Source organism: Camelina sativa, chromosome 16 (genome assembly GCF_000633955.1).
Source record: "Camelina sativa cultivar DH55 chromosome 16, Cs, whole genome shotgun sequence".
NCBI classification, from domain to species: domain Eukaryota; kingdom Viridiplantae; phylum Streptophyta; class Magnoliopsida; order Brassicales; family Brassicaceae; genus Camelina; species Camelina sativa.
In genome coordinates this window covers 3854961-3882680 of record NC_025700.1, presented here as the reverse complement: position 1 = coordinate 3882680, position 27720 = coordinate 3854961, and the positions used below count along the sequence as shown (strand labels likewise).

At 34.0% G+C, this 27720-nt stretch overlaps 3 protein-coding genes across 3 annotated transcripts in view; 2 read left to right on the top strand and 1 right to left on the bottom strand.

Annotated features, from left to right (window-relative positions):
* Positions 1-5618, bottom strand: part of LOC109129434 (putative leucine-rich repeat-containing protein DDB_G0290503) — a gene marked incomplete at its 3' end in the record, with an annotated part of 7500 nt that extends 1882 nt beyond the window's left edge. The window contains exons 1-3 of the mRNA XM_019237678.1: positions 5423-5618; positions 2226-2348; positions 5-2030 (exon numbers count right to left, since the gene is read on the bottom strand). Of these exons, the coding sequence (XP_019093223.1) occupies positions 5-2030; positions 2226-2315 (2116 nt within the window). The remainder of the gene's footprint in view (positions 1-4; positions 2031-2225; positions 2349-5422) is intronic.
* Positions 11643-15024, top strand: LOC104753334 (protein FAR1-RELATED SEQUENCE 2). The gene is made up of 9 exons (XM_010475599.1): positions 11643-11821; positions 12303-13146; positions 13246-13457; positions 13638-13683; positions 13842-13940; positions 14083-14253; positions 14313-14348; positions 14469-14543; positions 14827-15024. Exons 1-9 carry the CDS (start codon positions 11643-11645, stop codon positions 15022-15024), a joined length of 1860 nt encoding a protein of 619 aa, XP_010473901.1.
* On the top strand, positions 20134-23189 carry LOC104749644 (choline-phosphate cytidylyltransferase 1). Its single transcript, XM_010471320.2, has 8 exons — positions 20134-20455; positions 20840-20953; positions 21059-21154; positions 21352-21394; positions 21475-21630; positions 21721-21801; positions 22361-22459; positions 22574-23189. Exons 1-8 carry the CDS (start codon positions 20277-20279, stop codon positions 22790-22792), a joined length of 987 nt encoding a protein of 328 aa, XP_010469622.1. The 5' UTR covers positions 20134-20276; the 3' UTR covers positions 22793-23189.

The window sequence follows — 27720 nt, the reverse complement described above, 5'->3', positions numbered from 1 at the left end:
AGATTTTCTGTCAGTTCTTTCTCGGTCTCAGTTGCAATGTTTAACGCAGCTTCAAGACTCGAACTTTTCACTTGAAATGCCTCTAGCGTGGATTGAAGCTCAGCCACCTGACTCACGTAACTTTTGGAATCTGCTTCAGTTTCTCCACACTTCTTCTCCAGCGAGCTAACCTGCTCCTCAAGTTCCTGAATTCTGTATTTTTCTGTCTGGAGTAGAAGCTCTAAATCTTTCAATCTTCCTTCTGCGTCTTCATGTTTTGACTGTGATGTTTGACACAGACCTTCTAGTTCAATGCTGCGCTGGTGTGTCGTATTAGCACGGTCTTCATGCTCTGCGCCCTTCTGCAAAGCGATTTTCAAATCTTCTTCAAGCTCTGAATTTCTGGCTGATAGTTGGTTCAGCGATGATTCCAATCCAGATGCTTTTTCTTGGTATTCCTGCATCTGACTGGTCACCTGTTTCTTCTCTTCCTCGACAGCTTCAATAGCAGTTTTTAGTTCCGATGCTTTCACAGAGAATTCTTTTAACTCCCGTTCTGTATCACTGTTTTTCAGCTGCAATACGTTCAGTTGCTGCTCAAGCTCCACGTTCTTTTGTTCAGCTGCAGTGAACTGTGCCTCCAGCTCTTTTATCTGTGATTTGGCTTCTTCTGCTGCTTGACTAGAGGACCGAACAGCATCCTCTAACTCAAGATTCTTCTGGGTAGCAGCTGCTGCTACAGATCCAGCTTCATTATGAAGCTCCTCCAGCGATTTCAGTTTCTGTTCAAGTTCAGATTTGTTTGACAAAGCTTGAGACAGAAGAGCATCTGTTTTGGAGAAATTCTCATCTGACGTCTTCAGTTTCTCTTCTAGTTCATTGCAGACCTCTTTTACTTTTGCTGCATTACTCGTGACCTCTGCTACATTTGCTTCAAGCGCTTCTTTTTCTTTCAACACTTCAGCAAACTTCTCATCTGCAGTTCTCAGCTTCTCGTCTTGGTCTTTAGATAATGACTCCAGCAGTTCCTTCTCCTTGAGTTCTTCCGCAAGCTTTAAATTAATACCTTCCTGTTCGGAGAGTTTAGCCTGAAGATCTTTGATCTGAACATCCAAATCCTGGAGAACAGATAACTCTTCCTTGAACCGAGATTCGGAAGCTTTCTTCAGCTCAAGTTCCTTAGTCAGTTCATCAATGAGGGTTTCTGTGGAAGAAACCTTTTGTTCTGACTCCAACAAACGAGATTTTGAAAGTGCCAATTCCTCTTGCACCGCAGCTAATTCTCCCGCACTACTCTTTAAGGCCGCTTCAACCTTTTCGTTTTCAGATATCTTATCATTCAGCTCCTTGATTTCTTGTTGCAGGGATGCCATTTTTTCCTCCATTTCCTTGGCACTTTGTTTTGTCGATTCAAGAAGCGCTGCAAATTCCGAAGCCTTCTGCGTCTCAGAGTCAGCATGAGAAGCGCTTTGCTTATGCAGCTCTTCAAATTTCTGAGCCTCTTCAGCTGATCGTTTTAGCCCCTCCTCCAACTCTATCAACTTCTTTCTGGAGCTCTCGAGTTCTATACCCAACGCATCAGAAGCTTCCTTAACTTCAGTTAGTTCCTTATCTTTGGCATCATGCGACTGCAAAGCCTCTTCTAAGGACTTTAACTGTGAGTTGTGTCTCTCTTCCCCTGCAACAATTTTCTCTTGCTGCTTCTTTTGGACAACTTCGAGCTCGCCGTGCTTCTTTTCCGTTTCGTCTAATTTCTCTTTGGCAGACAAAAGCTCATCCTTCAACTGGGTATTCTCAGATTCATACCGTTTTAGTTCCCCTGCTACTCTTTCCAACTCGAGCTCTAGTTCTTTCGCTTTTTCTTGTGATTCATGTAGTTCTCTTTGTGAACCACTCGAGCTTCTTTCAATTGAAACTTCCTTTTGCTCTTCAACAGGAACATGCTCTGCTTTCTTGGCATCATCCTTGGCATCAAAAGCTTCCTTCTCAACCTTTATAAATTCCCCATCTTCCTCTTCCTTCTCTTCTTTTGGAACTTCTCCATTCACAGCCTGAAAAAGATTCAATATTTCCACAACAATACTTTAATCTTTGATCCTACTAAGAAGCTTGATGGACAGACCGATGATTCAATAAGTTAAAACAAGTAAAATCATTGCAAGACTCGCATCAATATACAGAAGAAAAGAAAACTATAGTCATGAGCAAACAGATAATTCTACGAAACTAATCACTATGATCATTACCTTGACGGAAACATCAACTGTCTTAAGGTCATCAGTATCACCTTTCACTACAGGGACCTCGGAGTTTGCTACTTGAGTTGCTTCCTCCATCTTATGATCGAGCAGTTACGATTATTTTTGATTCTGCAGAATAGAAAGAAAGAAGAAAGATATCGCATGAGAAGATATCAGACGATGATAAAGTTCTACTTATATCAGATTTTAAAAGTTCTTTACATCAAAAAAGAAAACAGTAGCTTGCAAGTAAGAGATTGAAAACAAACAAGATAAGATATTTATTGTAAGAGTCAACAGGTGTACATCATCTCTCATCACAACTAGTTGAAATACCAATTCAATAAAAGATTTCTAATTTCGTTTAGTTTAATTTTTGTAGGAAAAAAAAAGGACAAACTTTAGATCATAAAAGCTAAAGAATCCAAAACAATCAGGAGAAGACAAAGATCAATAGGTATTATGGGTGATGGCATGTGATGTTATCAGAGTTTGAATCATCTTTAATAGGCAACCAATCTGTCCCATGTTACAAATGAATAACGCATACTTAAAAATATAAATAAATTCCTACCAAACAATTTAAAGATAAGTAAGGTGTAAAGTGCCCACCACCAAAACCATCAGCATCACAGTTTCTTTCTTTTTGTATATAAACAAAAAATGAGGTTTTCACTATGCCAAAACAAAGTATCCAAAATATTTATTAGAAAGCAAATTATGATAAACTATTAGCAATAATTATTATTATACATGTAGAAATTATAATAAACAATATTATAGGGAATGAAAAGAATCATAAGGTACGCCGACCAGATGCAGCGATGACTCATGGCCCAGTGGTTTTGTAACAAGAAAACAAAGACCATAGATTATTTTATATTTAAGTAGATCATACAAAACAATTTGGTTACAGTAACAAAAGAACCAAAACAAAAACCCCTTAAAATTTATAAATCTGAAGAGTAAACCATAGTATATAAGAAAATGGATGATGCTGATGGATCAGAAACATCTTTTTCGCTTGATCCGATATCCAACCAAAATTTCATTTTTCTATGCTATTGTATAAAACCCAAGAATATTCAATCAAAAGAGGAACTTTTCTAATCTTGGATTAGTTTTTTTCCTTTATTTGTCAACTTATTTATTTGGTCCAAGTCTAATCGTTTGCCTAAATGGATAAAGACATAAATATTGGTAAGGTTGCAACTTGCAAGTAACCTTTTTTTTTTTTTTTTGGGTTTAAAAGTTGCAAGCTTAACACACCCAAATCATGCTTCCTAATTACCATGTATAAAATATTCTCAATAGTATGATCTGGCTATTAAAAATACAATGATTACTAGTATAATACTCTTATCTGTAGAACCTACCACTATATGCTCTAAGAAGTTTAGATTAGTAACCACAATCAATAATTTTGTTCACCATAATCAAAGAGTTCTATATAACCACAAGAGAACAAAAAAAAAAAAAAGAAACCNATATCGCATGAGAAGATATCAGACGATGATAAAGTTCTACTTATATCAGATTTTAAAAGTTCTTTACATCAAAAAAGAAAACAGTAGCTTGCAAGTAAGAGATTGAAAACAAACAAGATAAGATATTTATTGTAAGAGTCAACAGGTGTACATCATCTCTCATCACAACTAGTTGAAATACCAATTCAATAAAAGATTTCTAATTTCGTTTAGTTTAATTTTTGTAGGAAAAAAAAAGGACAAACTTTAGATCATAAAAGCTAAAGAATCCAAAACAATCAGGAGAAGACAAAGATCAATAGGTATTATGGGTGATGGCATGTGATGTTATCAGAGTTTGAATCATCTTTAATAGGCAACCAATCTGTCCCATGTTACAAATGAATAACGCATACTTAAAAATATAAATAAATTCCTACCAAACAATTTAAAGATAAGTAAGGTGTAAAGTGCCCACCACCAAAACCATCAGCATCACAGTTTCTTTCTTTTTGTATATAAACAAAAAATGAGGTTTTCACTATGCCAAAACAAAGTATCCAAAATATTTATTAGAAAGCAAATTATGATAAACTATTAGCAATAATTATTATTATACATGTAGAAATTATAATAAACAATATTATAGGGAATGAAAAGAATCATAAGGTACGCCGACCAGATGCAGCGATGACTCATGGCCCAGTGGTTTTGTAACAAGAAAACAAAGACCATAGATTATTTTATATTTAAGTAGATCATACAAAACAATTTGGTTACAGTAACAAAAGAACCAAAACAAAAACCCCTTAAAATTTATAAATCTGAAGAGTAAACCATAGTATATAAGAAAATGGATGATGCTGATGGATCAGAAACATCTTTTTCGCTTGATCCGATATCCAACCAAAATTTCATTTTTCTATGCTATTGTATAAAACCCAAGAATATTCAATCAAAAGAGGAACTTTTCTAATCTTGGATTAGTTTTTTTCCTTTATTTGTCAACTTATTTATTTGGTCCAAGTCTAATCGTTTGCCTAAATGGATAAAGACATAAATATTGGTAAGGTTGCAACTTGCAAGTAACCTTTTTTTTTTTTTTTTTGGGTTTAAAAGTTGCAAGCTTAACACACCCAAATCATGCTTCCTAATTACCATGTATAAAATATTCTCAATAGTATGATCTGGCTATTAAAAATACAATGATTACTAGTATAATACTCTTATCTGTAGAACCTACCACTATATGCTCTAAGAAGTTTAGATTAGTAACCACAATCAATAATTTTGTTCACCATAATCAAAGAGTTCTATATAACCACAACAGAACAAAAAAAAAAAAAAGCAACCAAACCTTTAATCGAGTCACAATACAAGAGATCCTGAGATTGAACACACTACTAGTAAGTTAGTAACCAAAAACGATTCGATCCATCTGACGAATCTACAGTATTTAGAGAAGAGATGATCGCAAACGAGTTCGATTATTTGATAGATCTAAGCACAGAGAGACATGACAAAACTTGGATTGATCAATCTCAGAATGAAAGGATCAGTTAACTAAGAAGAAGACGAAGCAGTCGCAACCCAACACAAAACTTTCGACAAACTAAGGATATGAACCGATTCTGTGGTCGATTACAAACCCCCATACACAAAAGTAAAAATCACGAGGTAGAGTAACGCTATAGAATTAAGTTAGAAGATCAAATTTAAATAAAAAGTGCTGCTTACCAAGCTAAACTGCTGCTGAATCTGAGATTGAACTCTGTTTTTTTTTTTTCCCTCAAATATTCAGGATTTTAATCGCAGCTGGGGACAAAATGCAGAAAGAGAGAAAAAAAGGTGGATGATGATGATCACGAAAATGCAAATTTGGTGTGAGAGAGAGAGAAGAAGAGAATCTCTTAGGGTTTATAAAGCAGAGAGAGAGAGAGAGAGAGAGAGAGGAGTGAGTGTAGGGTCGTTCCATATATATTTTTTGAAAGCCAAATCTGGCGGACGAGAAGACCGTCGCTATTTTGTTTCTTATTTCCCATTTTGCCCCTTTGTTTTCTTTTTTTCTTTTTTTTTTTTTTTTGTCGTCATCATCACACTTTTTACCTTTAAATGACACCTATTATTATTAACATGGAATCATTAGCTTTCATTTCATTACTAACCAAAACTTTTAAATTTATTTCTTATATAAAATTAATGTAATGAGGTATCTAAATAGAAAGAAAAATATTTATTTCTATTTAGATAAGTTTAAAACAATTAAATATAAACAAAAAAATAAAAAAGTTTTTGACATTTGTAATAAAACTAAATATATCACCATAAAATCTATTTAGTATAAACTCTTAATATGTTCCATCTAATATATATACTATATATATAGATATATAATCATATATGTGCATGTATACTTTATTATTAAAGTTATTATCTAGACAAGAAAGAAAGAAATCAATAACACATCTTAATAGTAGTGTGCCACTGTGCCTATAATTCATGGACTAATATAGATTTCTTACTTTAAAAAAAAATTATTTGCATAAGTTTTGAAGAATTTCATGTTTCAACTCAGTAAATACTTATCATAAAAGCAACACAATTAAAACGGTGAAGGCAATATCAACATTTGTAATATTAATATTACATGATTCATAAATCTTTGTAAGGAGTTGACCAAAAAAGTATTAAGATTGAAAGAAAGGGTAGATTAGTCATTGTGAAAGAACAGAAGAAGAACAAAAAGAGAGGCGGTGGCTGAACGACTGGCTAGTCAGAAAAAGGCGAGTCAGAAAGGCCCACAACACCAATGGAGCCACCGACCGAACCGTCCTCACCATATTATTTATTTTCTTTTTAGATTTGACCCCTCAGCTTTTATTTCCCCCTCACTAAAACGCTTTCACTTTTCTTTTTTTTCCATTACCAAGTTGAGCAAAGGAAAATGAATCGTCACCGGCCTGAAACCGTCACTATAAATATGACAAAAATGATAATTTAAAAATTCAAACAATTAGTATCGCATTTTTAAAGATTAATTTTGGTTCAATCTATTGAGTAAACTAAATTTTTATATTCAGTGGTAACAAGTCATGCATTTACCGGTGAACCAGTGACAAGGATATATCGGATTCTATATATACTTGCATATGTTGGCGCTACATGAATATGATATTAATAAAATAAAAAAATATAAATATGTTACACTCTCTATCTCTAAAAGATTAATGTTTAGAAGCTTTTACACATTTTAAGAAAACAATGATTACTGAGTTTAATTTTTCTTTGACTAAAAAAATCTTATTTAATTTTAAATCAATAACAATTCAAAATTTTAAATATTTTCAATGATTACTTTTTGAAGTTTACAAAACATCAATCTTTGTGGGACAAAAAAAATTCTCAAATCATCAATCATTATGAGACAGAGGGAGTAGTATATAATTGACATATGTACTCCATAACACCCTTTTATTCGGAGACAACACAAAAATGGTTTTAGTTATATTACAAAGTTCCATTAACATAACGAATTATGTTTTTGTACTAAACACATTTTACAGTTTGAAATGAATCATCTTAACTTTATCTCTTTACTAGGTGCTTCCCCACGCAACGGGTGAGTTGTGGTGTAGTTGGCACTTTCTTGTTTTTTGGTCTTTTTCGTTTTCTCTTTTGTATTATTTCGTTTTAATTAGGCATATACGGGCTTCACAGTCACTTGTATTTATACATTATATGTCTATATCATTTCGTTTATATGTGTACAATTGTGGCGTTTATTTTTTATGAATTATGAGGATGTTTTTTCTTGCTTTTGAGGATCCAATCTTATCATTGACTGATATTGTTCTCAATAATTTATTGTATTTTAGATTTTCTAAATTAACTGCTTATGTAAACCCTTCATACGTTGATGTTGCAATAATAAGCTATTTTTTAAAAATAATTATCTTCTGTGTAAGTGATTATATTTGTATGCCCATGTTTTGGTCTAATATCAATAAGATCGTTTCTGTTTTTCTTTAGTTGGCTTTGAAATCAATTTTGAGTTAAGCAAATAATGGGTCGAATTATGGTGTTAATAAGTAATATAAATTCTTATGTATATATATTGTATATATGTGACTATAAGTTTAGCTAACTACAAAATTCTGTAATATTTAAATATAATATTGAATATATATATACATATTTTTTTATTTGTGGGAGGAATGTATGAAATTATTGGATAGAAGTTATTTTTAAGTTAAATGACCTTTTATGCCTTTAAAATTAGTTAAATATTAATAAATTTTTATATGTGTCTTGACTTTTTTAAAAAGGAATACCAAGTGTTTCCTTCCAAATTTGAAGTGACATAGTATTTTAGTTTTCTTATATGATTTTATGAACTTCAATGTAAAGGTTTTTCAAAGTAATAAGTACACTCACACTGATTGAATTATAAAATTTGGAGAAATGTTTATTTCGATTAATCATTTTCTCTTTTAAAAATATGTAAAATAAGTATGTTGTTGTTCCTACAAATAGAACAACATATATTATAGTTTAACCATGGAGTTAAAGCAATGGAAATGGAACTTGTGATTGCAAGACAAAATGCTTATATATATTATGTTACACATTGATCGTTTAAAAATGAATAGGAACATCTAATTCTCAAATAAAGTTGATTTTTTTGTTAAAACCAACATATGTGAATTTAAATTTAACTATGCAAATTCAAAAAATAAATATGAATAGATTAAAGGCAAAAAATATAAAAGAAATATTTTATTTTTATTTAAATAAAATAAAAATTGAAAACAATGTTAAATATATACAATACTTTCTAAATTAAAATATAGAATCAAACTCTTACAACACATATGAGATATAACAACATTTGATATTGGTGGGAGAGGAGGAGAGAATGATTACTTATAAGATAATAATCCAAATTAGATAATGGAGATGAATCTTTAAAAAATAGAACAATGTAATCTATATATATATATATATACTACTTTCTAAATTAAAATATAGAATCAAACTCTTACAACACATATGAGATATAACAACATTTGATATTGGTGGGAGAGGAGGAGAGAATGATTACTTATAAGATAATAATCCAAATTAGATAATGGAGATGAATCTTTTAAAATAAGAACAATGTAAAATATATATCATGTAGTCTCTAAAATTAAAATTTAGCATTAAAAATTTACAATGATATTTCATTTGTTTTTTACAACCCATACAACAAAAATAAGAAATCAAAAATAATAAAAAACGAAAAATGATTTGAGGTATTGTACAAGAGAATGAGAGAATGTGAAAATAAGATAGTAAAAGAATGTCAATATGAGAGAATGTGAGATTGAGAGAATGCTTATTTATACGATAAGAAATGATGGAACTTACATTTAGAATTATGAAGTTACAATAGTAATTTATTGTGTTTGAATAAAATTGAGTGGTAGAATATGATTAATGCATAATTTATTTTATTTTCAGTTATAATTTTATTTTAATGTGTGAGTTAAATGTATTGTGTTTATTGGGTCTTAAATATTGTTTAAAGCAATTAGAAAGCAAATAAAAAAATAAAAAAAATTAGAAAACATTAAATGAAAATCAACCAATAAGGAGAGACCAAAACCTTACTTTTATATATATGATATATTGCTTTAAACTTTGAAATGAGAAATATATTATAAACAATAATTTTACATGAGAAATATATTAATTTAGCCAACCAAAATATGAATGTAAGTTTAGCAAACCATAATAATTAAAAAATATTAAAATTTAACCAAAAATATTTTTCTCTCGAAAGATAAATAAGTTAGTAGGAGGAATGAATTAATATACAATTATTGGATAAGAGTTACATTTGAGTTAAATGGAGTTAAATGGAGTTACATTTGAGTTAATTATAAATAAATATTTTAATTTTTTATAACCTAAAATAAAAAGAATACCAAGTGGCCTTATCAAAATTCACATGATCTGGTTGTTTGTTGATATAAACTCAACACTTATACATAATATTTCCAAAATAAAAACATATTACTTTTGAAGTGACAAACTAAATTAGTTTTCTTATAAAATTATATGAATTCTTCAATCTCAATAATTTTTAAAACCCCAAGGATAACTTATATTTTTTTGGATTTTTTTTTTGTTTTTCACTCATCAATTTAATTTATAGTGCTAGATTTCATACTAATGGTTTCATCTTTAGAGAATTTAGTTAAATGGTATTTTTAAAATTATATTTTATTTTTATATTTAAGTTCCAGTTGAATATGATTTCTTTTTGGATCATTTTTTATTTTGAATAAACACACAAAAACCAATTGTTTAATTATGTTCTTTTTGTTTTCAAAAACCTCAAATCATAAAAATATATATATATTATATTGATCTTTGCAGATTTATCAATTGGATCACAAAACAAAATAGTCTTTATAAATAGAGTTGATAGACTTTACAAAACAAAATAGATTTTATAAATGGATAATTATATTGATCTTTATAAATTATTAAAAATGATACATGAATATGTGAGATAACCAGAGGCATAATAGATATGGATCATTTCAACTTCATGATCTTATTGTGTGGTGAATATTGTAAGAAAGTATGAAAATAATGACTTATAAGATGTTAATATAAAATAGTAAACAGAGATAAACCTTTTAAAAGATTAAAAAATATATATAAGATATATATATCATACAAACTCAAAAACTAAGCTTTTACAATGATATTTGATTTAATTTTTTATAACCCATACAACAACAATAAGAAAAAAAAATACAAAACAAAACAAAACAAAAAAGAGATTTGAGAGTAGTGGAAGAAGATGAGAGAATTAAAGAGTGATAGACTAAGAGAATAAGATAATGAGTTTATAGGAAGAGAAATGATGAAAAATTACATTTAGAAAAATGAGAGTTACAATTATAATTTATTGTTTTGTTTTAATACAACTTAGTGGAGAAATAAAGTTAATGCATAATTTATATGGGGAATTTATATGATTTCCGTTTTATATTATGTGAGTTAAATGTGAAAATTAATTGTTTTTAAATTTGTGTTTTAATATAAATATTTTTTTTTGTTAAAATTGTATTGCCAAGTGGACTAAGAATGACTGAGGGAAAATTTACTTTGATTTATGTATGAGCTTTTAAGCCTTGACCAAGTATTTAATATTCAAAAGTTTTCAAGTTAGCCAAATTGGCGGCTTTTGAAACGTTTGCCTTGGGTTGGGTCAAAATAAGTTCAAACAAAGGTAGCCAATCATCTCCAGGTCTTGATATTAGCAAAGAAAACTGAAAAAGTCACAAGAGAGAATTTTAAACGAACCAAATCCTGTTTAAGATTGATTACATATTGCCAAATCAACCTTTGATTATATTCTAAAGTCGGCCACTTAGCACTTTTGACTTACCTTTTAAAATATGGGTCTTTTCCTAAATCAATAGAAAAATAAAAGGATCGATTTGCTATTAACTGTAAATATTAAAAAAAGGATTTGTGCCAGAGAGCTAAATCAGGAAGAAGACAAACAGACGACGAATACAATTTATGCTCGATAGGTTTGATTTGTTTAAATTTCGCTTTTTTGGTTTTTTTTTTAACTCGAGATAGATGAACTGGGAAGTTGAATTTTAAATCTGGTCCGATCATAGGAGCTTTTGTATTGTGCTTTCTTGGATTATTTATGACCATGTGATGCACTAATTTGTAATATTCAATTGTTACATATCTGAAATTAGCAAATCTCTAAAATGCTGCTATTGTGGAAATTAGTGAAAAAATATGTTTTAGTTGTAATTGTGTTGTAGTTTATGTTCAGTACTAGCTGCTTACCAAGTATTTGAGCTAACATTGATGTTTATGGAGATAGATCTTGAAAAAAATAAATGTAGGTTTTGATGGTCTTGATAGATTGGATGATATGGAAGTTGAAGATGTGGAGATAGATCTTCTAACAAGAAGTGGTAATGTAGATGAGCTTTGTGAGGCAAGTACGAGTGGGAACGTTGCTCGTTGTTTAGACCAGTTTGCAACGGTTGGTGAGCCCAGAGATGGGATGGAATTTGAGTCAAAGGAGGCTGCGTACTATTTCTATAGAGAGTACGCTCGATCAGTGGGATTTGGGATCACAATTAAAGCTAGTCGTTGTTCAAAATGATTGGAAAAGTTTATCGATGTCAAAATAGCATGTTCAAGATTTGGAACCAAGCGCGAGAAAACCGCAGCTATAAACCCACGATCATGTCCAAAGACGGGTTGCAAAGTTGGTCTACATATGAAGAGGAAAAAAGATGAGAAATGGGTTATTTAAAGTTTTGTTAAAGAACATAACCATGAGATATGTCCAGATGATTTATTTATTAGCATAAGGGGAAAGAACAAGCCCGTTGGTCCGCTATCCAAAGCAAAGAAATGTCTTCAACTGGCTTGCTTGGGCATTTTATGGACATGCATGATAAGCAGCCTGGTTTTTTCTATGCGGTTGATTTCAACAGTGAGAATCATGTTAGCTTGATGCAAAGGCTAAGCAGGACTATTGCAGTTTTTCTGATGTTGTTCTCTTTGACACATTTTATGTTAGGAACAAATACAGAATCCCATTTACTCCTTTTATTGGGGTTAGCCATCATTGTCAATACGTGCTGCTTGGATGTGCTTTGATTGGAGAAGAGATTGAGTCAACATATTCTTGGCTATTTCGGCCGTGGCTTAAAGCAGTCGGTGGTCATGCTCCTAGAGTGATGATAACAGATCAGGATAAGCTTCTAAGTGACATTGTTGTTGAAGTTTTTCCAAGTGCTCGCCATTTTATTTGTTTGTGGAATGTGTTGAGTAAGATTCCTGAGATGTTGAATCCTTTTGTGAGTCAAGATGATGGTTTTATGGAGAGTTTTAGAAATTGCGTACACAACTCTTGGACATATGAACAATTTGAAAGGATGTGGTCAAATATAATTAGTAAATTTGAACTTAACGAAAATGAGTGGCTTCAGTTGTTGTTTAGAGATCGTAAAAAATGGGTGCCACTTTATTTTCATGGGATTTGTTTAGCTAGACTGTCTGGACCTGAAAGACCTGGCAGTGTCGCCTCTCAATTTGACAATTATATGAACTCAAAGGCTACTTTCAAGGACTTCTTTGAACTCTACGGGCCATTTCTGCAGTATCGATCTAATGTGGAAGCAAAGGATTATCTGGAATCTCAGAGCAAACAGCCTACACTGAGGTGTTCTTTGGCTTTCGAGAAACAACTTTCCTTGATCTACACGGACGCTGCTTTTAAGAAGTTCCAAGCTGAGGTACCGGGCGTTGTTTCTTGTCAACTTCGAAAAGAAAGAGAAGATGGGACAACAACAATATTCCGCGTGGAAGATTTTGAAGAACAGAAAATTTTATCTGTTGCTTTGAACAAAGAGTTGTTGGATGTGTGTTGCTCTTGTCATTTATTCGAGGACCAGGGATTCCTATGCAAACATGCTATACTTGTACTTTAAAACTCTGATATTTCCTACATTCCATCTCAGTATATACTAAAGCGTTGGTCAAAGGGATGTAACAACATAGAGGGCAAAAAAGAAAAATGTGTCACTATTCATAACCGAATGGCACGTTTTGATGATCTCTGTAGGCGCTTTGTTAAGCTAGGAGAAGCTGCATCTTTATCAGATGAAGCCTACAAGACTGCTTTAACATTATTGGAGGAAACCAAGAAGCATTGTGTTAATAATTCTCCCAAGTTAATGACTCGTGGATTTATTGGCTTAGAAAGTGAAGGTATATTGGAAAGTACATCAAAATTGTCCAAGAAAAAGAAAATTCAGAAGAAAAGAAAGGTGGATTTAGATGGATTTTTATCTTATGAGGTTAGGTAGCCGAAAGATCTGATGGGTTATCTTGTGTTTAAGGTTTAATGTAGGCTAAATGATGCAACAAACATGTCAGAAGAACTACCCCAAGAAACCGTAAGTAATCTAATTTGTACCATGCTAGTGCATTTGAAATCTCCCATTTCTTAGCAATGTTACTCATGCCAAACTATTTTAATCCAAATATATATAGTGAATACATGCATTTTGATGCAATTAAGCTTACGTTTTAGAATTGATTTGAAAAAGTGTAGGTTTTTTATGCACATGAACAAGTTAGCTCCAGAGCTCCTACGTTTGAGAATTGTTACATTCCTCAAGCAGTTATGGAAGAGACCGAACAGGGATCCCGTGTAACAAATCTTGGGGTCTATTATTCAACTCAACAAACAATTCAAAGAGTGGGTTAACTTTTGTATCTTTTCATTTTGTTGTTTAACAATTTTATCTTACTGTTTTATTGAAAACTATGCACTGTGCTTGTTATTCTGGCAGTTCTTAGCTGTTTCTTCCACCCAAGATGGTTACTACGGACATCCGCCAACCATACAAGCCATGGTGAGATCCTTTGTCTATTTCTCTTATAGCGTTCAAGCTTTTGTTATAACCTTACGTGTGAATCTTTATCACCGACCAAAATTCAACTTCTTGACATTTTCTGATGAGGTTTTTTGGAAGTTAAAATGATGCACGAGACTGATACTCATATATTCTGGGTGATTTAGGGAAGCATGTATTCACAACCAAGCATCCAAGGAGCTGTGAGTTTATTTAAGTATTTTTTTTCCGGAGATATACTATATTTTTAACTGTTCTCCTCCTCCCTGAGTCAAATTTGGTTCTAAGAAAGAATGATCCATTTCGTTCTGTGGATTGTTTAGTTTCAGGGACAATCAGGTTTCAGGGGAAGTGTTATTCGTGGTTGCTATGACATTGAAGAAACTCTCCACGACATGGTATGTATCCTTATTCTTGTTTAAGGGAAATACTTTTGAAAAACTGGTTCAGAGAAGAACTAGAGAAAACACTCTAAACACCACAAAAGAAAGGAAACAAATTAAAAGGAATCCAATCCCTCAAAATGTTTTCTTTCGAAAGTCCCAAATTCATCTTTCTTAGATTTTTAACCGTTTGATTCAAGATTGAATCTTGACAGTGAATTCCTCTGTACAGTAGAAACTATGAGCGCCCTTGTATAAGGTTGCTTACTTGGTTGCATGTTTTATGCTGTTTGGGCAGACAATGGAGTCCTCACAATTTCAGGGCTCTGGTCCAAGCAATCCGAGTAATCACCGTATGTTCAATCAACAATATAAGCTCAAGAGTTCCTCGTCAAATCTTCAAAGATGTTGGAATGCGTTTTGTACAAAAATAGAAAAGGTCTTCTTAAACTGTGGAATTGGCTTTGACGTAAATCTTACTCTGATTGGAAGATGAATATATGAATCATGGGCCAACTTTGAATTCAACAAAACATTCATTTATATATAACAAAGAAGCCTTTAGAAACTATAACTTTTTTGTTAAATAAAAATGTAAAGATAATTCTGAAAGCTGAACATTTGTGTGTCCAACTTAATAACAAGTTAATACAGATTATAAAAGAAAACTAAACGAATTTGTCAACTTGGCAAGAAAAACACTAAGCTGCTTAATAACTTAACATGAAACCCTACAAAATATATAAGATTGATACTTTTTTTTTTTACAACAAAGTACAAGATCAGCTCAAACGAGCCAATTAGAGGGGGAAACCGTTCACATAGGTAATTTGATGCGACTCCTTTCTAGCTCGTCGTGCTAGTTTGTCCGCACTACCGTTCTGTGATCTAGGGATTAGGGCTATGGAGAAGGATAAGAACTCCTCCTTGTCTTCTTCAATAACATCCAGATACGTCTTGAAAGCAGGCCACTCAGCTGGCGAATCAGAACAATCCGTGAAAAAAACTACTTTTTCATTATCTGCACCAATCATACACCGCATTGCCCAGATGAGGGCTTCCACTTCGGCATGGAGGGGAGATAAGCTGCGGCGAGAATTTGATGCACCCATAGTAGGAAATTCCCCTTCAGGAGAAATGCAATGCCATCCTCTACCAGAAAACTGATCAGTCCCCTTCCAAGATCCATCCACAAAGCAGCGGTAGCTGTTTCCATTGCTTGTGTCCATATTATTAACCGTAGCACCAAGGATCGACCGAGGGCCTTCCTGGGCGGAGGATCTTAGAGGGTCCTCCTGAGCCAAAAACCAAAGCTTGGCCTCCTCCTCCGCTATTTTTAAAACTGCTAGAGGGTTGGAGTCCAAATTACTGAACACTTTATCATTTCTACCCTTCCAGATATACCAAATAATCCACGGAAAAATTTCCACCGATCTGCTGAGATCTCCAAAATAATGTATCCATGTTTGCATAGATAGATTCTGAAGGAAAACCACCCGACGATGTCGGGAAGGAGGATAAAGCCCACACCTGCCATGTCAGGGGGCAAAGGAATAACGCATGATTGATTGTCTCTTCCATGACTCCACAACGTGCACATTCCATATCATTACCCATACCATGACGCCGCAGATTAGCAGTCGTTGCCACACATCCCGACAGTGCTTGCCACAAAAAGTGCTGGATTTTTGGTGGGCAGCGAAGCTTCCAAACAAAGGCCTGAAGCGAAACAATATTAGGCCTAGAGATCGTCAAACTAGTCTCCGGTTTTTGACGCAAGGCGTTATACCCAGATTTAACGGTGTACAAGCCAGATTTTGTCAAATGCCAACCGAATCTATCCGGTGTATTAAGATTGCCAAGAGGTAAAGCAGAAATAAGGCCAACATCTTCCGGCTCAAAGAACGCCGAAAGCAAAGGCAAGTTCCAAGAGCATAAACTCCTGTCGATGAAAGTTTCAACTCTAGGCGTAGGATCGATGGGTGATCCCAAACGCAATGTTGGTCTCGGGGATTAGGCAGGAATCCAGGGGTCAGACCATACTAAGATGGAATCGCCGGATCCTACCCGTTTAATGAGTCCTTTGTGTACCAGAGAGCGAGCAAATACCATACTCCGCCATCCGTAAGACGGTGAATAAGATTTAATAGGATCCAAAGGATTAGAGTGCATGTAATAGCGACCTTTAAAAACCTTTGCAAATAAAGAATTCGGGACTGTGATCAGCCACCAGAGTTGTTTGGCTAACAAAGCTGTGTTAAAGTCATCCAGGCATCGAAAGCCCTGACCACCTTCCAGCTTATCATCGCATAGCCTATCACAGGCTATCCAGTGTAACCCTCTTAAATCTCCAGAAGAGCTCCACCAGAAATTAGAGATCGCACTGGTAAGTTTCCTTGTAACCGTTTTCGGAAGCCGAAAGCAAGACATAACAAAGGTAGGGACAGCGGTGGCAACCGATTTGATCATGACCTCTTTCCCTCCCCTAGACAACAATCTAGCAGGTCACCCACCCGCCCGTAATTGCAGTCTATCCTGAACAAAGGAGAATTTTTTGTTTTTGACCCTCCAAGGCTTTCAAGAATGCTTAGGTAAGAACTCATACCACCCAAAGTAGTAATACCCATCACGCCTTTAAGTTCCTCACTTAACCCCACATCCACTGTGTGCCCAAAGTGGACTGACAACTACTGGAAGTTAATTCGTTGGCCAGAAACCCGTTCATACTGTTTTAAAACCCCTAAAACAACCTCACACTGCTCCTTTGTAGCCCGACAGAAAAACAGACTATCATTTGCGAACAAAAGATTCGATATTGCAGGACATGCAGTCGAAACCTTGATACTCGCAATTAACTTGGACTATTCCGCCTTGCGTAGGTTTGCAATAAGGACCTCGGTGCAAAGAATAAAAAGATATGGCGGCAAGGGATCCCCCTGCCGAAGCTCTCTAGAAGGGGAAATGGAACCATGTGGTTGGCCATTTATTAGCACTCGGTACTGAACAGATGTCCCGCACCACATTACCCAAGAAATCCATTTTTCACTGAAACCGAATTTTCGCAATAAGCGTTCAACAAAGGACCATTCTACCCTGTCATAAGCCTTAGTCATGTCCGTTTTAATAGTCATAAACTTACCCTTACAAGAGGGGTTAGTGCGAAGATCGTGAAACATCTCCTAGGCTATCAGAATATTATCCGTAATTAGTCGACCTTCTACAAAAGTCGATTGTGTCTCAGAAATAAGTGCTGGCAAAAAGGTACTCAGCCGCTAGCATAAGATTTTTGAGATAACCTTGTACCCAACATTGCATAAACTAATCGGCCGCCATTTCAACATCCGGGTCGGTTTATCCACTTTGGGAATAAGACAAATGTCTGTCGTATTCAACCGCTTATCAAAGAGGCCATCCTGGAAAAAGGAATCAACCAATAACTTTAAATCATTCTGTACTATATCCCATGCTCGCTGATAAAACAAAGCCGTCATACCATTCGGTCCTGGGGCTTTATCAGGATGCATCTTGAATAAAGCCTCCTTGATTTCATGTTATGATACCGGGCGAGTTAGTGTGTCATTAATGTCAGCCGTGATAGCCGTGCAAACCTCATCCAAAGATTCCTTAAAGTCTGTGGGCTTTGTGGATGTAAATAACTCGTGGAAATAAGAGGCAACGATGCCTTGTACCTTAGTATCCTTTGTGATCCAGTGTCCCGTCTCATCATGAAGACCAACGATCCGATTCTTAGCCCTTCTTTGTTTCGTCTGGGCATGAAAATAGCTAGTATTTTGATCCCCAAGACGCATCCAACGACTCCTACTTTTTTGATACCAGTAAATCTCTTCATCTCGGTAAGCCTCTCGCAACTTCCAAGACAATTCCAAGATCATCTCAACAGACACAAAATCGTCTGCCTGAGCAGTCGCCAAACTGGTCTTTAAATCCTCAATTGTTTCCCTCCCATATGGAACCTGAGCTTTCCGCCATTGAGAAATTGCCTGGCGACACTTGATAATCTTGTCCATTAAGTTGCCAGCTGTCCCCTCTGGTCCAGACCCCCAACCCTCCGAGATGGCGCCAAATAGACCTTCTTTATCAAGCAATCGACAATCAAAACGGAAACTGCTTCTCCCTCGTTGGATTTTGTCCTCGAGAGTAGCTAATACCGGTTTGTGGTCCGATGATATCATAGGTAGATATTCCGTGAAGGAATCACTAAAAACACCATGAAGTTTTCCACCCCTTTTTTCATGGTTGCCTTTTAATTCATTAAAGTCGCCAATAAGAAACCAAGGAGAATCCCTGGATAGACCAATTCGTGTTACCCGTTCCCACACTAAGTCGCGGTTCGCTGGGACTAGGTCACCATAAACAAAAGTAAAATACATAATTTGTCCTTTATAAGTAAGTTCCACATCAATTAACCGATTAGATTCAAATAAAACCGAAACATCATAATTATTATTATAAAATAATGCCAAACCACCACTACAACCGGAAAGATCAACCGTTTTTAAAGTTGAATAACCAAAATGAAAAACAAAAGGTTCCAATAAAGAAAAAGGCTGTCTAGTTTCAGATAAAAATAAAAAATCAGGCCTGTGTTTCCCCACAAATCCCTGAGATAACCAATAGTTGCTTTATTCCAAAACCCTTGACAATTCCAGCTTAAAATCTTCATTTATCCATTAACGGTTTAGGTGGCTTAGCCCCACCAGTTGGACCCTTCTCCTGCTCCAAGTTCCTCGGGTTGGTTCCCTCTCTAGTTGACTCAGCAGCTTTAGGTGCAGGACGCTTCCTAGGGGTTGTTCGCTAGTACACGTTCAACTTTTTGGAAGCTGCTCCTTTGAGAGCCAAAGGAGGTTTTGCCTTGCGTACCTTCTCCACCGGTATCACCACGTCAGAACCTGTACCTGCATTAGTGTTCATAACCAAATAGTCCTCTTCTAAATCCGCTACCTCTCTCTCAAGTTGAGTAGTGGTTAAAGCGGGATCCAATGTAAGCTCATCCAGTGAATCCTCAACAATTGCCTCGTTCTGCTGATCAGAATCAACTGATTCTCCTTTCCCAGCTCCCACCTCTTCCATCAGCTGATCAATGTTTTTCTCCGGATTTGTCCTTGTCAAGGGCGGTTCCTTTTGGTTCTCCTCCGGATCAGTTGCATCAGTTACCATCGAATCCTTACCAAGACATACTTCCGCTAAATCAGTCAGCATAACATCGAAAACAGGGGCCCCTACATCAACCAAACCAGCAATCGGACCAGACTCTGAACCGGTCGGTGTTGCCTCCGTACCTGGGACAGTTCCCTCCCCCTGATCGGAAAGTGTAGCCGCATCAGGGTCCTGGAAAAAAGGTCTCCGGACTCGCTTTGATGGTGAGACACCAATGATCGAAGTTTGCAACACCTCTTTAACCGGAACTGGACCAGAGGAGGATGCAACAGCATAAAATTATTTTATTTTACTATTATTTATATATACTTTATTAATACTATTATTTTATTTTACTTTATTTATATATAACATTACTGTGAGAGAATAAAATTAAACAAAATAAATAAAATAGTTATAATCCATATTCCGTAGAGGATATTCTTCGCCAAACAAACAAAAAAAGGAAAAAAAAAAAAGGGCAGGAGAAGAGGGAAGCGAGCAGACCCTTTTTTTTTTTTTTTTTTTTTTTTTTTTTTTTTTTTTTTTTTTTNTATAAGGCGGGTGGTTTCGGCTATTTCATCGGAGATAATGAGCAACGTTACCGGCGATCGCACTGACGACGGCGTTTCCACCGCCGTCGCAGTCTCCGCCTCTACAGCTGTCCAGAGTTCCCCTCCCACTGATCGTCCTGTCCGCGTCTACGCCGATGGGATCTACGACCTTTTCCATTTTGGTCACGCTCGATCTCTCGAACAGGCCAAGAAATCGTTAGTATTTTCTTAATCTCTGGGACGTATTCCTAAATTCGCATCCCTGATTTTGCCTTTTTATCCTCTCCGGCTCGTGTTCAATTTTCGCCGTCTCAGTGTCATTTGTATACGATCTATTGACTCTGGTTCATCGTACGTGGAACAGTTAGAGGAATCTTTGGTTTGTGTTGATCGAAATTACTGCCAAAATCTGTGATGTGCAAGGCCTTGTGGCGTATGATTCTAGTGTAAATGCTTCATTTGTTGGAATTTTGTTGATAGCTGATGTTTCTGGACTCATGCTTCAATTTTGATTTTGTATTTTGGTGAGGTAAGTGGATTTTGAGAGATATATACTAATAATGGTTTCGTGTTTTTATGGTTTTGCGATTTCGTGAGCAGGTTTCCAAACACTTACCTTCTTGTTGGATGTTGCAACGATGAAACTACCCATAAGTACAAGGGAAGGACTGTAATGACTGCTGAAGAGCGATATGAATCACTTCGGCATTGCAAGTAATTATTGTCTTCTCCTATGTTTGTGTTAGTAGTAAGAAGCCATGGAAGTGGTAGCGAAGTAGCGAAATGGATTTTGAGGACTCTGTTTGTTTTATCAATCAGGTGGGTGGATGAAGTCATCCCAGATGCACCATGGGTGGTCAACCAGGAGTTTCTTGACAAGCACCATATTGACTATGTAGCCCACGATGCACTTCCGTAAGAACATGTGTCTTTTTTGCTAATCTCGATTTTGATTACTATCTGCTTGTTGTTAGTTATGGTGGAAACTTAGTTTTATTGTAATTGTATATATAGATTTTACTATCTGCCAGCTGCTTGTTGTTAGTTATGCTCTCTTTATACAGATGATTCTAGAACGCCAGTAACCTTCTTTGTATAAATATAATACACAGGTACGCTGATTCCAGTGGAGCTGGAAAGGATGTTTATGAATTTGTAAGTCTGCAGAATAATTATACTCCTGCTCTTGGCACTGTCATATTTCTGTTTTAAGTTTAACTGAGCATCTGTTGCAGGTTAAGAAAGTTGGGAGGTTTAAGGAAACTATGAGAACTGAAGGAATATCAACCTCGGACATAATAATGAGAATAGTGAAAGACTACAACCAGTATGTCATGCGTAACTTGGATAGAGGATATTCAAGGGAAGATCTTGGAGTTAGCTTTGTCAAGGCATGACATCAGTTTCTCACCTCTTCATTTTATTGTTCTGTAAAAATTTCTCTTGGAGTAATCAACTTTGGGGTTGTTAATTTGCTACAGGAAAAGAGACTTAGAGTTAATATGAGGCTAAAGAAACTCCAGGAGAGGGTCAAAGAACAACAAGAAAGAGTGGGAGAAAAGGCATGTCGTCTCTTAACTTCCATTTACTTATTTACTTACCTTATGTCCATTGTTTTGACTGTATTGCATTCTATTAGATAAGCTGGCTATCATAATGTTCTGTGACACTGTGGAAACCACTCTTACAGTGTCACGTTTGCCGTCCAAATTCTCAAAACTTGAATCTCGTTCAATTCGTTTAGGATTTTGTATATTCGGTTTGCTAAGTAGCCTTAGGCAGAAAGCATGATGCTTGTTAATCCTTTCGCCTTTGAATTGTCATTTGTCAATATACTAAAAGGATTTCTTCTTACTATGTTTAGTAGCAGTGCCTGGCAATATCAAGTTGTTAAATAATTTCATCCCTGTAGTAGCAGCCTGATCACGTGTAGCTGCGGCTCTTGAAACCTCCATGTAGCCTCATGCTTTAGCTAATAATATGATATTTGATGACTATGTTCATGTGCGATATTTATCATAACTGAACAAGCGGATCCTGCAGAAGTTTCTTATGATGTTTCATTTGTCTGTTCTTACTCCTTCCTTTGTTGATTTCTAAACGCGGGTTTTTTTTTTGCAGATCCAAACTGTAAAAATGCTGCGTAACGAGTGGGTAGAAAATGCAGATCGCTGGGTCGCTGGATTTCTTGAAATATTTGAAGAAGGTTGCCATAAGATGGTAAGTTAAAATCTTGAAGACACTATTAACTGTGGACACATACGTCAATAAGTTAGTACTTATGTTCTGTTTGACCTTTGATTTAAAGTTGACACATGTGTAAAATGTTAATAGGGAACTGCAATAGTAGACAGTATCCAGGAGAGGTTAATGCGACAAAAGTCAGTAGACAGGCTGGAGAACGGTCAGGATGATGAGACAGACGACCAGTTCTATGAAGAATACTTCGACCATGACATGGGTAGTGATGACGAACAATTCTATGACGAGGAAGAAATAAAGGAAGAAGAGAAAGAGCACGCGGTTAAGACGGATGCAAAAGACAACAAGTAAGAACAAATTTGGCATGCATAAACCGCAGGTTAGTTACTTATGGCCACTTCTACTAAACTCCCTTTAGCCTGTCACTCTCTCTCTCTCTCTCTCTCTCTCTCTCTCTCTGGATCAGCGAAATGCATCTACTTAACATATAATATCAAAGCTTAGAAAGAGAGAGAGAGTGTGTTGTGTGTGTCTGTGTGTGTGTTGGAACAAACAAACGTGCGTGGTTGTCTTTGGTGAGAGTTGTCTCTCATCTTTGTTGATTTTTGAATACGCATGTTTTTTTCTTATAATTATGATGGGCAAAGTGTTATGATGTAACAATGCAATTGTCTGAAACAGGATAAGTCAATCATTCGTGTGTGCCACAAAGTAAACACTAAACATCGTTGTATTCATCTTCTAAGTTTCAGTTCGACTCGTATGTTTTTTTTCATTGATTTCGTTTCATTTGTTTTTTTTTTTCCTAATTAACGGTTTTCGTAATAGATTCAAAAAAATTGTTGTTAGAGATATCAAATATAAAATATTGATTACTTGATTAGAAAGTAAAAGTTTATCATCAGTCGTTAGTCGTTTATGAACATGTGAAGTTTTTTTTTTTTTTTTTTGTTGCGCAAATACAAAAAGTTAAAATAGCTTAAGACTAGTAAAACAACTCTAAACAAAGTATCTCGACTGAGTACTGACTGACCATAAAACAACTCTTTTTTTTTTTTGGTCAAAAGACCATAAAATAACTCTAAACAAAGTATATCAACGCATAAGCATAAGATAATTGAATTTTCTACTGACCATTAATTTCGATTTAATTAAGTGTTTACGCAGCTTTACAAAAAGACAATTAGTAGAAAATAGAGAGATTCGAGGCTTAGCTTCTCCATTACATATCTAGCTAAATTAATCGCTAATTTCGGAATTAATATACTGAACACATTTGCTGATCTGTGTGATATGTATTATTTTTTTTTTTTTGATGAATTAGTAAGTTAGGATAGTTAGACAACTTTAAATAATATGACCGGGCTTGTCAGGCCAACGGCTTTCACTAGAAAATTTGCTTTCTATTCAAACTGGTTGTACATATATTGTAGATATAATTTTTAAAATTAATAGTGATACCAATTTTTTGAAACATAAAGTATACATGCTAGGGTTAATTAGCAAAATGACAATTATTAGGTAAATGACAATATGTTGAACTAATACATCACCAAAGTTTTTGTTTTGCGAAAAAAAAAATAGATATATTAAAATAACAATGACCTGACATTGATATTTTTGGAAAAGTTACAAGTGATTTCTTTTCGTAACATTTTTTTTTCTTTATCAAAAGTCTACCTTCTCTCATTTAACTATGTGTGGAAGAAGTGAATTTTTCCCATATCATATCCATTAACATCATCTATTTTTTTAGCTAAATAGATTTCTATTTGTATTTCATAAGTATCTGACTTCACTATCTCGGAGTTTGATACTATTGCTTGGCGTATTAAATGGTATCAGTGTATTTACTCAAAAGAACAATGCATGTATTCAACAAATTAATAGTATAGCGGGTAATAATTTACTCAAGGTTTAATTAGAAAGCGTAAAAAAAAAAAAAAAAAAAAAAAAAAAAAAAAAAAAAAAAAAAGCAAAGAAGAANCATTGCCATTTAACTTCAGTTTTCTCCAATTTTCATTGCCTAATTAACCCTAAAAAGGGACACGAAGAAGTTTAGACATACCTTAATTATCGCTTGATTTTATCGTTGTACAATGTAAATGTCTTATTGCTATAACAGTTATTAAAAAAATTAACACATTAAATGATAAGTAAAACCCCAAACAAAAGATTGTACGATTATATATATTACAAAAAATACAAATATATCTGACAATAAAACAAATCCCATATAGTTTAGGGTGACCAAAATAAATTTAAAACAAAATCCTAAAACACTTATTAACTAGTGTAATTTGTCATTGTCAATGAAAATAGTCAGAATCTTAAATACAAACCAAAGTAGAAACCATGTTATCTACTAAATTTGACTTTACCAGCATCGAGTTGCAGAGAAACTTCATGAAACAAATACAAAAGCAAAAACTTAAACGTCAAAATTTAAAAAACGCTAAATTACTGATTATAAAAAGAATATGTATATGTTACCTTCACCAGTCGAACTCATAAATGCAAAGGAAAACTACAATTTGGAACTTTGAATTCATACTATAGCTGAATCGAATGACAACAATACGCGCAAGACGACGAAAACTCCGAGGAAAGAATTAGCTTTTTAATACCAAGATTCATTTGCTTACGGTATAATATTAAGACCTTTTCGTCTTTTAAACGTGTATGTAATTACTTCGAGCTAGTTGATTTATCTCGACTACTTCGATACTCAAAAGCATGAATGTGTGGACACCATTACATGTTGTATTCTCAAATGTGCTAAAACGTTAAACATCTACTTAGTTAAAAGTGTTAGATTTAAAATTTTAAATGTGCTAAAAGGATAAAGTGTAATAATGAGAGGGTGTTTAACGTTTTGTGTGAAAAAAATAAGGAAAGATGAAGGATATATATGTGCAACATCTATATATATCAATATATGGACTATCTTTTAGCTATGAAAACTTAGTGTCAATGTGTCACTATATAAAGATGTATCATTATATGAAGATGTATCACAATCTTCATGTATCACATTTCTTTATATATGAAGATGTATCATTCAACTAGAATTTGGATGTAGTCATGTAGATTGTGAGATTATGTTCACCAATATTTTAAACTTGTTTATTAAGTCATATATATATATATATATATATATGCTAATCTTACGATAAGTATTCTGCATTTCAAAATATTAATGACAAGTTTAATTGATGTAATTTGAGAATAATTAGGAAAGTCAAAATAATTAATGAATTTTCAATGAAATAACATTACCAAAATATGGTAAATATAAAAATTTACAACTATAAAATAAAATGACGAAGATGATCTGTGTCCAGAAAGATATGTTTTGACAGATAAAAAAAAGAAAATAATTTGTATTATGTAATATGATAATTTATTCATACATCAATTTTTATTTTTATATAAACTATACATCAATTTTTATTTGTATAAAGACTAATAAACTAGTAAAATACATATATTATTTGTTGATAAAAAATAAACTATACTAAACGAAAATGACAGGATAATCTGTGTTCAGAAAGATATGACTATGTCCAGACAGTTACGCGAAATAACAGATGTATTAAGACCTTAAGAATCAAATTAAAAAAAGATATAAGCATATGGAGATGAAAAAATGAATCATAATATCGACATATTTAGAGGTTGACTTGATATCTATAAGCTCCATTACCATTATTTTTCTCGAGCTAAGAGAGGAGTCAACTTGTGTGCTGCATAGGTCCTTACATTTTATGTCGACATTATTTCGCCATACTTTTTGAATAAAAAACAATGAAAAGATATATTCTTTGTCTTCTTTTTATCTTTTTTTATTCATTCTTTTCTATTTTCAATTATTTAATATAGTCTCGGAAACTAGGCTACTATTGACGACGTGTCTGAAGACTCTCAACGATTCTAATTTAACTATTAAAAATAACAATCCGTAAGGAAGAAACGATATTTTTTTTTTCCTTTTGTTTCCATAATAGTCGCTCTCGACTACCTTTACGATCGATGCCCTCATTTTCCATTTATAAGTAAGAACATATAATAATACTATGAACATCATATACCATTAATCCATTATATTATATATAGATTTCCACTCAATTACAAAATTAAAAATTCATTATCATATGAGACTATAAAATTTGATTTGCAGCATAATATCAATATATAACCTACACAAATAAAATTTTATATCATATATGAATGAAAAAACGGGGTGTGACTTTGATTAACATTCTTCTGTTCCGTCCTATTGATTTTCCCAAGAATATACATAGGTCTTATATCGTTGTTTGTTAAAGGAAATTAGCTTAATTGGAGCATATCCAAAACCTAGCTAGGTTGCAAATCTTCTGCGCAATCCGTAATGATGTGGTGCATGTATGATTGAACCCTTTGGAATATCGATGTGGTGCATATATATATTTATATGTTCAAGTTAGAAATCTGACTACAACACTTATTTGGAAACCATAAATAATGTTAGAAGACGTACAAGAGGACATTATTGGAATATCGTTTCATACAAACGCAATTTTTTTTTTTCCATTAGAGATTCGAAAGAATAGAACAAACCAAACACACACAAAAAGATTCGGTGACATTTCCTCCTCCCCATCATTACTCACCAAACCTTACATAGAGCCATGGCTCTGAACACAGCATGTTTTACGCATCTCTCACTCATTAAAAGCTTCCTAAATATCATATTAATTTCGATGTTCATGAGATATATTTGATTTTGGCGTCGAAGAACAACACCTCCTCGATTTATTCATGTCACATGAACAACTAATTAGGTTATACATCGAGACAATTGTATGAGGATATCAGTATCCTAAAATCTCTGCCAACTCCACCATGTAGAAGCGGCAGCACGTGGGAAATACTAAAACTTTCATCACTGGTCGTACTCAGATTCAACCTAGCTAGCCCATGATCAGAAAGCCCTCCGGTGACTCTAGTTTCAGTGATCGTTTTTTCTTGTTAAAGAAGTTTTAATGACGAATCCTAAGTCGAAGACGAAACGAATGCTCCACTGATTTAATGACGATCACTTGACAACAACCCCAACCGATCCGATAAGCGTTGTAGCCGGACAAAACCTATTTCCTGTCCAGACACTAGTAATATTTTTCTATTGCTTTATTAATTTTATCAAATTGATTCGTTTAATTTTGACTTTAAGATCAGCTTTCTCTCATGAATCGCTAACTATTGCTTCTTTTTTTTTTTTTTTTTTTTTTTTTTTT